Below are 12,032 nucleotides of genomic sequence, written 5' to 3' on the forward strand. Positions count from 1 at the left end.
GTAAGTGCGATGGAAGCCTCAGGTCCCAAGCGCCGCTAGGGCCGCTCCGCCCAGTGGAGCCTGTCCGGCCCCCTTGCTGCCCGCCTGCTCTCGCCGGCCGGCGCCAGCTGCCGGCGCTCGGGCACCGCGGGCGGGGTGGGAGCTGGGCCTTCGTGACGCTGAAGCTGCAGTCCCCTCACGCTCACGCCAGGGCCTCCCTCTCGGGGCCGGGCCTGCGGCGGTGGCGTGGGCTGCAGAGCAGGGTAGCGAGCGACCGCGGAGGCACAGCTAGCGATCCGGCGGGGGCGGAAAATGGCGGCGGCTTCGGAGGAGCTAAATGGCGCCGGGACCCCTGGGGGTGGGGTGGGCCGGGAGCTTGGCGAGAGAATCGGGCCCGGGAACCCCGAGAGTAAGGAAGCCCGCCTTGCTTTTTCGTAGAGTTCCTTTTTTACGTTTTTGTTACCTTTTCGGTTTTATTTGGTACAGTGAAGGAGAGGGGAGGTTGGATGGGATCGAGAGTTGGGGCTTGTCTCGCGCCACCCCACCGCACCCCCTGTTTTTCCTCTTACCTTTTCGCCTCTTCGACTCTTCTCCCACCTTTTGGGGTTCACTCTCGCTCAGCTGTTCATGGCCCAAGCGGAAGGGATCGGGGTTGCTCGCCGAACCATCTCTGTCAGCCTGAGTCTCTTTTAAAAGGGAAAGAGAGGAGCTGGAGTGCGGGGAGACAGACCTAACCCGGCAGAGAACAGGAAAATGAGCGTGCAAAATAGGGATTGTCGTATTTTGACGAGTTCTGAGGAAATTTTTAAAATTTTTAATTTTTTTCGTCCTTTAAAGTAGACTTTGAGAATCTTCAGGCAGTCTGCGGCATAGGTTTGAGGGTAGAAGTGGCCAATTCTCTGCAGTTGAATGGTACAGCATGTGTTTTTAGAATAAAAATAATTCGGTGTAGATAAGGAGAGGTGATAAATCTGTGAAATGCAAAAGTCAGGGCTCCCTTTCCCTGATTGAATTTGGAAATTCACATTCAATGGTTATTTTCTTGTAACTTGATTCATCGTTGTGCACCTTCTTTCTGACCGTAGGTGAGGCTGCTTGTTGGGACATTTGACAAAAAGCGTATTCCGTAGGAGTACTTCCTAATGTTCAGTATTTTAAACTTAACAGTAATATCGTTGGGAAGTATTTTATCTTTTACGGATTTTACCTTTATTTTGATTTCCCGAAGACAACCATTTTTAGCTTTTAAGCTCCAGTTCAAGTAAGACATTCTTGCATTGTGTTGAAAGTTTTACAGACAGAAAAACTATTTTTCAGGGAAGGATTTTCATATTTTTCCATTACTTCAGTTTTTTTTCTTTGAGCTGCTCTTAAACTTGTGTTTCAAATAACTTTGAGTGTCGCTGCATTTTTTTTCTATTTATTTATTAATTTGAATAATTTACCAGCATTTAAACGTTTAAAGACCGTGCTGATAATACATCAAAAACTTACCTTTTTACTGTGATGCTGTAGTGGTGGTAAGATACATTTATTAGGTTAAGATTTAGAGAGTTAGTTAAGGTTCAGGAAGAAATTAAGTTTATGTTCCTTACCGTTACAAAAATTGTCAGTCCGTTTGACTAAAATTTGGTGTGAGAATAAAGTTTTTTTCCCTTCATTCACAAGGGACAAAAACTAGCCTGATCATTTCTGGGGAAAAAATTACGTGTTAGTTATGAAGAAAAAATATTTCATGTTTTGTGATAATCTTATTATTTTAACTCCCATATACTAAGTACTTTATGTGCCACCAAACAACCTAATTTTTTTTTTTTTTTTTACTATTTTAGTTGATAGGCTCACCCCAAAATATGCTTTTTGGGACTGATCTAGAACCTGCATATTCTCCGTGAATCTCTTTAATTGATTGCAGTTGAGCTAGATGGTGGAGCCAAAATGCTATTGCCCTGTCTTCATCAACAGTTAATCAGTAAGTACTGGGCATTGCATACTTACATAGAACTTTTAAGTCCACACTTTGAGCAGTTATATGAATAAATATATGCTATATAAACATTTTTCTCTGGGTGTTCAGGTTTTAGAAGTATTTTGAGGGGAAACAGTCATGGGAAATGGTTACTGGTAGAGAATTATACCCCAAAAGAAGGTAGTTGTCTTCTTTAGTCTTTTTTTTTTTTTCTTTTTCCCAAGTTCTCTTCTTTTAACAGGCTTTTTTTAAGATGTAGAACAGTTACCTCATTTCACCCCAAGGCAGCGGGAGAGATAAGTGTATTTGTAAAGTTAGCTAGATGTTACTAGTTAATATTGAAATAAAAACAAAACTAGTCCTTACTTTTCCCACATAATATTTATCTTTCTGCTCACTTATTTATCTCTCCAACAACTACAGACCCTAATTTTTATTAATGTTGTAATAAACTTGTATGTCCTGAAAATAACATCTCATTATTTTAAACAGTTGTTGTTTTCATGCTCCATTAAGAACATTGACTTAACACTTGTGAGGATGAGTAAGATAATGTGAAACAAGTGTCCCTAGGAATTTACAGCCTGGCACATAGATGTTAAAATATTGAGGGGGCGTGGGAGCTGTGTTTTGTTGTAAAGACATCAAAACTTTGAAAAGATGAGGAAGAGTTCCAGTTTTTTAATACCGTATATAGAGGCTATCTATTTAACACTGAGTTGTTAACCTGCCTTGTCAAAATGGAGTTTTCTTTTTTAATCGTTTTCTCTTACCACCATCATTTTTAGCACCGTTTTTTCCCCCTCATATAAGAGGATTCCTTAGGAATTGGTATGCTTCTAAATGCTTTGCAAATTCAGCTCCAAAGCCTTTTCTGTCCTTAAATGGTAGCAGTGACCTGAGAAAGTGATAAACCTATTGCCAAGGGCATTAACTATAAAATACAGAGAGTTATCAAATGTATGTGGTATTTGCTCTCATATTATTTCTCCCCTTCACTTTTTTTCCTTTTGTGAAGAGGATGCTTGTAATAGAAATCACAAGTAGGCTTTGTTTTTTTTTTGATTCCATTAAGGTAAATGATAAACTTAAATAAAAGAAGAAACCTGTCTATCATGTCTCCTTTTTCAAGTTTATAGAAAGATCCCATTCCACGAATGAATACCAGAAAGAAGTTGTCATGAAAAAGCACACTGGAGAGCTCTTTATGAACAATTTAATTGTCTTTTTGTTTGGTGGGGTGTGTGTGTGTGTGTGTGTGTTTGTGTTAACCTTATGCCATTTTTTTAGCTGTCATTTTAGTTGTGTGCACTGTTGTCAAGCCCTTCCAAGTAACTGGTTGTCAAAGCTAATCTTTTTTGACCATCAGGTGTTAGGCAGCAAAAAAATGCTCTTTAGGTTTATTTACTGTCTATGTGTATTTTAGTATCTGTTGCAGAAGTGTGGTTTAAAAATCGGCTTCAGTGTATATCAGAACCATAGTGATAATTTAATGTATTTCCTTTAGAGAGCTTCTGATGATGCCTTGCTTAAAGGGCTCAGTTTTCAATGGCTGAAATCTTAAAATGTAGCCAGATACACATTATATAGCTCTTAAATCGTGCACTGGGTAAAAGACAACATTTTTGTTTTTTAATAAGCAGTATGGTTGTATTGCCAAACCAGGTATGAAATGCTGTACCTTGAAATGAATCATACTACCAAGTAATTTTTTTTACTCTAATAATGTCATTGTTTTCAGTAGTTGGTAATTGAAATCAACATCTTAAACAATTAAAGCCTATTATAATAAACCCTGTTAATATCTTTATTGACGTTTTATGGTATATAGTCATATAATCTTAAAACCAAGCCATAATGAACATTAGTTAGGTACCTTAATTCAGTATGCTTGTATGTTCATTTATAGTTCTCTTTCTCAAACTTTTCCACAAAGTATACAGAAGAACAAATCACCGGGGGCCTGGGACCATAGTCCAAAGCATTCAACCTCAACTGTGAAGTGACCCCATTCCTATATTTAATAAAATCAATATTTAAGATGTCTGTGGCTTTGTCTGTTTCCTGATATCCCTCTATGTCCCCGTGTTCAGGATATAGGATTTTTTTTTCTTATTATTAACTTTCATTATTTTTACTTTAAAAAAATATTTATTTATTTATTTTTGGCTGCGTTGGGTCTTCGTTGCTGCACATGGGCTTTCTCTAGTTGTGGTGAGCAGGGGCTACTCTTCGTTGCGGTGCGCGGGCTTCTCACTGCGTTGGCTTCTCTTGTTGCGGAGCACGGCCTCTAGGCACGCGGGCTTCAGTAGTTGTGGTACACGGGCTTAGTTGCTCCATGGCATGTGGGATCTTCCCAGACCGGGAATTGAACCCGTGTCCCCTACATTGGCAGGCGATTCTTAACCACTGCACCACCAGGGAAGTCCAGGAATTTGTTACCTATTCTCTTCCACTAAGACTTTCTATTTAGCAGAGTTTTCATTCTTTCAAAATAAAAATATTTCAGAACATATCTTTCAGGTTTTTTATTGTATGTTACTAAGCAAATCCCCTTATAAGCATTTCCTAAGGCGTTAGTTACGTACCACTTAAGGTATGGTAGTGGCCAATATGGAGTCTATAATAGCAAGACCTTGAAAACAAAAATGTTCAGTAATAGGTTAATGGTTAGATAAGTTTAGGTACCGTGTACCCATTTAAAGTGCTATGGAAGAATAACTAGTAATATCGGAAAATGCTCCCCATAAAGTTAAGTGCAAAAAAAAAGTTATAAAGGATGTGACAGTATGATCGCAGTATCGTAAAAACAATTAAAAATAGATAGGTATGTTGCTATATGGCTGAAAGGTTTGGAAGATTATCACCAAAAAAAAAAGGAAAATGAGTAATTTTCTTATTATATTGGGGCAGGAAAAAAGACATCTGAAAACTAAATGTTTCCTTACTGTCTTATTAGTTGAATTATGCCAAAAACTTTGCGTCAGCTAGTGTTTCTCAGTCTTTGCCTCATCCAATAAAATTCTGGTGCTTTATGTTCTGTAGCTTGCTTGATTTCCCCTTATAAAACTATTTTATAATACTGAATGTTTTTCACACCATGTAGTCTCATCCCACCTTGCAATGAAGAATCACATCTTCAAGCATCAAGGGTCAGCAAGTGCTCTGTGCTTCTCATGATCTCTAATAATAGAATCTGCCCTTCCCCATTTGTACTAGTCCTGTGCTTGGGAACCAGTAAACATCTATCTACAGAAACTAGTCCCAAAACCAGGAAGAAATGCCACTTTTCTTGGTTCGATCTAGTTTTTAGAAGATTATGACACTTAGTTGCCTGGTAAACCAGGACGATTATGTAGACTCAATTGATGGAAATACCAGTTTAAGATAATCTAATGAATAAAAACTTTACATCAATACTGGAATGAAGTAGAATAAAGGATTCATGTCTTTAAAGTCTATGTTAAGTAACAGATCCAAGAGTAGTAGGTTTTTTGGTTCTACATTGAGTAGGGTCATCTTGTTCATTGGGAGCTATAAATGTAAACAAATACATTTCTCATTTAAATGTGAGTATATATAAGTACTGTATTATAACTGTCCTGTACCACATTTCAGGTATTCTTTTCTTGATTTCACTAAGGTATTATTAAGATATCCACCAAATGATGGAAACGTGCCAGAATGCCATTTCACCAATTAAAATGGCTGTTAAAAATTTTTCCTTTCATGTTCTCACTTCTAGTTGGTTAAAAAAAAAATAGTGCATATGGTATAACCCATTTGAGAGAAAGAAAGGAAGATCTAAATAGGCTGATGGTGGACTTGGCTGATGGTGGACTTCCCTGGTGGTCCAGTCGTTAAGATTCTGCTCTTCCAGTGCAGGAGCCGCGGGTTGATCCCTGGTAGGGGAACTAAGATCCCACATGCCTCGTGGTGTGGCCTAAATAAATAAATATGTAGACTGTCTTTAAAAAATGTTTAAAAAAAAAACAGGCTGATGGTGTGTATTTATTTGCCCCAAAGGGAACCAAAATATTGATGTTAGAATTGGAGATCTTCTTAATATATTTCCCTATTAAACCAAATGCGGAATGGGTTTTGAAGTTAAGCATAGTTTCATGTATAATGAATTACAGTACAAGGCCCTAAATTACTCAACTTTGTACCTTACTATTGTAAGTTGATTTATTTACCAACATTTTTCAGTTACTCTAATAATCATATTAAAATACAGACGTACTCTTCCTATAAATAACAGCTGTCTTGACGCTACCATAGATCTTCTCACTCTGCTTACTTTGAGAGCTAAACCTTGTAAAAGACCTGTTTTGTATTACCTTCCGTACTTCCAATTCTCTGTATTCCAGCAGGTCAGCAGTGTTCTACTTATTGCCAAATCAAGTAGTCACTTCTCCATCTTATCCTCTCAGCAGTATTTAAGTCAGCTACTTAATGCTCCTTGAAAAACACTCTCAAGCCTTTTAAGTAACATCTCTTAGTTTTCCTCCTGTATCCCTGGCTGGTCCTTCTCAGTCTCCTTTCCTTGTTTGTGCATTGCTTGACTTCTGCTTCAGAACTCTAGGCTGTCTTCTCTAACTTCTCTAGGTGATCTTATCTTTAAAAACAATTTGCATGCCACTAACTCAAATTTACGGGTCTAATCCCTGCCTTTTGAATTCCAGCTTCCAACTGGCAACTTGACATCTTCATTTGGGTGCCGTATATCTTAACTTGTTGATATTAACTGTAATAAAAATATTTAATAAATATCTTCTAGTGCCCCAAGACTCAGTCAGTTATTCAAGCCAAAAGTCTAGGAATCATCTTGAAATAGCTCCTCATCTCTTAATCTACTTTCAGCAAATCCTGTCAACACTACCTCCAAAATAAATCCTCTGTCCAGGCTCTTTCCTTTGATTTCTGCCACCTATTCCAAATGACTATCATCTCTTGGACAGCTGCTTGTTTCATGACTTAATCCCTTATCCATTCTCCGTATTGCAGTCTGAATGGTCTTTTCAAAATGTAAATTATATTTCCCAATTTAAAACAGTCCAAGGATTTATAAGCCCTTGTGAGATGTGCCCCTGTCTTTTTCTCCAGCCTTAAATTCAGCTACTCTCCCTCTTGCTCAGAAGCCTCTGCCATAGTGGCTTTCTTTTTTAATCCCCTCCTGCCAGGCCAAATCAGGTCCCACCTTGGGGACTTTGCTATTAATCTGTTGGCTGGCTTACAGTACTTGCTGTTGAAGCAATATAAAGTAGCCATTAGGGTAAGCTTCCCTATTTGTAGTATGATGCTATTTCTGTTAAAAAGTGTATGTAGCAGGGAGGAATATATTGACATATATGAGTAAAATAACTGCAAGGAGGCATGAGAAATTGACAGCATTGTTTACCTCCAGGCAGGGGGTCTAGGGAACTAGAGTGGAAAGTAGGCTTTACCTTTTGAATTTTGAACCATGTAAATGTGTTACCTTAAAAAGTAAATTAAAAATAAAATTAGGTGAGTTTCTTAAATATTAATAAATCCAGACTGTGTAGCTCTAAGTACAAGAGGGGAAAAACCCCAGGAAGGTAAGTCAAGAGCTTATCTTTGGGGGTTAAAAATAAAGTAGCCACTATATCCCAGTGCCTAGAGAGTCCCTGGCACATTGCGCGTGTGATATATATTTGTTGATTGAACAGATATGCTAGTTAATTTGCAAAGCAGTGTAGAAGCATTTACTCATCTCTAACATGAATTATCAGACTTTTTAAAATGAACCTAGATTCCTGATTTAAAGCTAGTACACTGCATGGGATCAACCTCTAACCCCAGTACAGATTATCAAGAATGAAATACTCTCATCTAGCTATTTCAGACTCCTTTTTCCTTGTATCTTACCTTAAGATACCTTTCCTTGTATCTTACCATATTTTCTCAAATCCACCTTTATTTTCTCTTTTTCCCGAAGTTTTAGATTAATTTGGGTCCTAAGATGACAGTCATTAAATTGCTAAACCAGTAACGTTTTGTACCTATCAAATGAGGAGTTGTGCTGGTTTTTTTTTTTGCTTTGTTGTTTCTTTTTAAACAAAAATACTAGTGGCAGGGTATTTTTATTTACTACCAGGAGTAGAGTTTACACCTCAGTGGTTGGAATATAAATTTGTACATCCTTTCTGGAAAACAGACTGCAGCATGATTTAAGAGATTATTTTGTTTTATTCTTTGATCTAATAATTTTCAGTAATTAATATTGTTTAAGGAAATAGTGTATGAATGTTTCAGTGTTTTACGGAAATGAAAAATTGGGAAGAATGTAAATGTCCAGTTATAGGCTATTTGTTGGATAATGTCATGTTTTTTATGCAGTGGAAGTTTTAAACAATACAGAAAACTTCAGTTAAATACCTAGCTTGGTTTCCTTCACATGTTTCAATGTGAATGAACTCTGAAATGCAGGATATAAAATTGCTTCTCCAGTATAGTCTCATACACAAACACACACACATCAACAAGAGTGAAGTATGATTTTGGCAAGTTTATGGGTGGTTTTAACTTCTTTTTTCTTTTTTTAACATTTCATTTCTCCATCTTCTGCAGTAGGTATTACCTTACAAACCAGCTTTTAAGCTTTTTAATGGATTCTGAAGTGAGAACAACATGAAATCTTATTAAATGACTGGATGTTTCTCTAGCAGGGTCTGTACCTGTTGCACTGCAGACTTATTTATATACAGCAGTTCTCAAAGATACCCATCCTAGAGAGGAGTTCTAATTAGAATACTGCAAAAATTAGAATTTTAATCATTGGTTTTTGCTGAAACATCCCCTTGAACCTTAAATCTTACTGTGCTTTTTAATTTTCGGTTGATCCTTTGGGATGAAGATGAGAAGTTTATTGAAAGAAACCTTTAAAAATCAAATCATTTCAGATTTTGTAAGTTTTACAATACATTCAAAAGCTTTCTTGTAATTTATGTTTTCTGGCCTGATTGTTTAGGATTCCTTTTTTCCCCACAGATCCCTGGGCAGAGCTGTTAACAGATATTATATAGTTTCTAATGCTTTAAGATGAAATATGGTACTACATTTAAAGAGAGATGTTAATTGTTATAAAGAAAAATATAGTTACTGGTAATATTTGTGGTATTGTTGGTTGGTATACACCCTAGGTCACGTTACATGTACCCAGGTCTACAGTTCATAGAACCACTGGTGTAATTCAACCTATTTTTTCCGAGAAAGTTTGACTGCCGGATGAGGGGCAACTTGGACTGAGAAACTGCCTCTAAACTGACTTAGTAGGCATAGGATCCCATCATTTCTGCCCTTCACTGGAGAATTCTTTTAGAGGCTGATTTCCAAAAGGTCTACTTACGGAAGAATTCTGGTTTTGTCCTTCCTCTTCTAGTTGAGACGTCACAGAGGCTTGAGGCTAGATTGTCATCAGCATACTGCTAGCACACAGTTGTTTGTTCTCAGTAAGCCTTATTGTATAATGCTGTTACTTTTTCAGTGTTGCAGAGGTAGGAACATGGAGGAGAAACAATCTGGATAACATGAAAGTGATGCTGGTGGCTAAGGGAAGGCAACTCGATTCTGTGGGAAGGGCTATAGCTGATCCATCTGTTTTCTAGGTAAGCATTCCTTTGTTCCAGGGACCTTACCTCATGATTTGCAAATTTTAGTCATAACTAAATCATGACCCCCACTTATCTTTAATTGGGGAATGGCATCTTTACCATTGTAAAATGAATGATGTCCTTTTAAAATAGTAATTTGTACAGTAGAACTTGAGTGAATCAGTAGATCTTCACCATGTAAATGTTAATAGTTCTTAAGTTTTTCTGCTAAGGGAAAATGCATTTGTGTAAATGGCAAATATATGTACAGACTAATATCTTGTATATAGCAACCAAATAAATATTGAATGATTAATACACATCAAGGCTTATGTCCTCTGTATTATTTAGTTGGTAAAAAAGTATGTGGACAAGACCAAAATTGAGTATTGAGGCAAGAACTTCATTGAACATTACAAGGTAAGCCCGAAGACTTCAAGCAGGCCATTGATTACAATTCAGGGCATTTCCCCCTGTCAGCCATGAGATACTGTATTCAAAGTGCTGCTTATTCAGTCTGTCTGAACAAAAGGAAAATTATATATGTGTAAAATAGCAGGTAAAGGCACTTTAAGCAAAATCCAGTTCTCTATTTCAAAAGAAGACCTAGATCCATATCTATTAGGGAAACAGTTTGGTCAATGACAGATATATGTACTTGTTAAATATTATGAAAAAAACAGCAGGAAGAATTATTTAGTGTTCCTGTTTTTCAGATAATAATAGAGCTTAAATACTTGTAAATAGTGTTTTAGAGAAGTAATTCTTAGATTAAGAGAAAAGTTGTGATGGATCTTCTGGTAAAGAATCAGAAGTTAAACACCTATTTGAATATATCAAAGCTGTCAATAAAAAATAACTAAAAAGTGGTGTGAGTTTTTGCTGATATGACAGACAACTTGGAACAGGTTGTCTTTCATTGGATGTGGTAAAAACAACTCTTAAAAAAGTAAATGCTGTAGGTTTTTAATTAATCATCACATTTAGATTCTTGCAGATTATTACAGCTAATTCTAAATAATTGGTATAAACTTTTGAAAAAAAGTTTTGAAACCTGAAGCATCATTGCAGTTTCACATAAAGAATACTATAGGCAGATACAAATTGGGGGGGCGGGGTTCTGTGGGCTACTTTATGTTCATACTTGGAAATAACTTTTTAAACCCTAATCTGAAACCTGTTCTTATACAGATTTGAGTATGAGCACAGTTGAAGAGGATTCTGACACAGTAACAGTAGAAACTGTGAACTCTGTGACTTTGACTCGGGACGCAGACGGGAACCTCATTCTTCACTGCCCTCAGAATGGTAGGAGAACCTGCTGACATAATTGTATTGGGTTGGCCAAAAAGTTTGTTCGAGTTTTTCCGTAAGATGTTACGGAGAAACCCAAATGAACGAACTTTTTGGAAGTTTTTTTTAATTCACTCACAGTATAGGAAGTTGTTTTTTTTTAATAAGCTTCCCATGGTTTTTAGAATATAGTTCAGGTTCTTTAATTTGGCACACAGGCCTCCCATCATCTCAGCTTTCCTTGCAGCCTCATTTCCTGCCACATTTCATGTATCGGTATTCCAGCAGTTCACAGCTATTTTTATATTCCTAACATACTTTAAGCTTCTCGGACCTCAGTAGGACTGCATGTATTACTCCTACTGCCAGTAATAATCATTTTCCCCTGGCTTCTGTTTCGTTTTGAAGTTTAAGACACCTTTTCTAGAAACCTCCCTTCACCTCCAGTCTAAATTAAATGCCTGTGTGCTCATATAACAGCCTCTTCATTCCACCTTCATAGTTCTTATTACACCATCTTGAAATTGTTAGTTTAGTCATCTCCTACACTGTACTATGAGCTCCTTGACAGTCAGGGTATCTCTTATTGTTCTGTTTCTCAAACTTAGCTAATGGTAGGCATTCAGTGAATGTTGTGAGTGAATTAAATAACCGACCCTTGTCTTTACATGTGAAATATTTGGAAAGCCAGGTAGTCAACAGCACAAAAGTGTGATGTTTTAAAAAGTGGCACCTTTGTTCATAGTTCCTTGTCATAAGAATAAGAGCTGAGGTGCTGCAGTAGGCGTAGAGAGGGCAGTGCGTCTCACTTGCACGACTGGCTTTAGTTGACATAGCGAATCAGTAAGAAGATTATTTTACAGTCATTACTTGTTGAAGATTTTGTTTTCTCCCTGTTGGTTTGAAGATTTTGAGATTTTTGTTTTTGTTTTGTTTCATTAGAAGCTGATGAAATAGACTCAGAAGATAGTACTGAACCTCCACATAAAAGGCTTTGTCTGTCTTCTGAGGATGATCAAAGTATTGATGATTCCACTCCTTGCATATCAGTTGTTGCACTTCCACGTAAGTCACTGAGTATTAACATAGTTTCCTTCTGAATCAAAATTTAGATTCCAAGAGATTAAATTGGCATTTCAAGGTAGACTTGGACCCATTATTTTTCTCCTCTTAGTCCA

At 37.2% G+C, this 12,032-nt stretch overlaps 2 protein-coding genes across 9 annotated transcripts in view; one reads left to right on the plus strand and one right to left on the minus strand.

Annotated features, from left to right (window-relative positions):
* The window catches only part of LOC309631750 (uncharacterized protein), a gene marked incomplete at its 5' end in the record, with an annotated part of 60,205 nt that extends 58,403 nt beyond the window's left edge, over positions 1-1,802 (minus strand). For all 5 annotated transcript variants that reach the window (XR_014246469.1, XR_014246470.1, XR_014246474.1 and 2 more), the window contains one exon: positions 549-1,802. The remainder of the gene's footprint in view (positions 1-548) is intronic.
* Positions 1-12,032, plus strand: part of DMTF1 (cyclin D binding myb like transcription factor 1) — a 43,548-nt gene that overhangs the window by 127 nt on the left and 31,389 nt on the right. The window contains exons 2-6 of one of the 4 annotated variants that reach the window (XM_082398315.1): positions 1,812-1,951; positions 9,456-9,576; positions 9,913-9,981; positions 10,753-10,869; positions 11,797-11,919. In XM_082398315.1, the coding sequence (XP_082254441.1) occupies positions 10,761-10,869; positions 11,797-11,919 (232 nt within the window). In that variant the 5' untranslated portion in view covers positions 1,812-1,951; positions 9,456-9,576; positions 9,913-9,981; positions 10,753-10,760. The remainder of the gene's footprint in view (positions 1-1,811; positions 1,952-9,455; positions 9,577-9,912; positions 9,982-10,752; positions 10,870-11,796; positions 11,920-12,032) is intronic. The other 3 variants (XM_082398316.1, XM_082398317.1, XM_082398318.1) reach the window with 3 other exon arrangements.

The sequence above is a fragment of the Balaenoptera borealis genome, assembly GCF_965194805.1.
Source record: "Balaenoptera borealis genome assembly, chromosome: 7".
Lineage (NCBI taxonomy): Eukaryota > Metazoa > Chordata > Mammalia > Artiodactyla > Balaenopteridae > Balaenoptera > Balaenoptera borealis.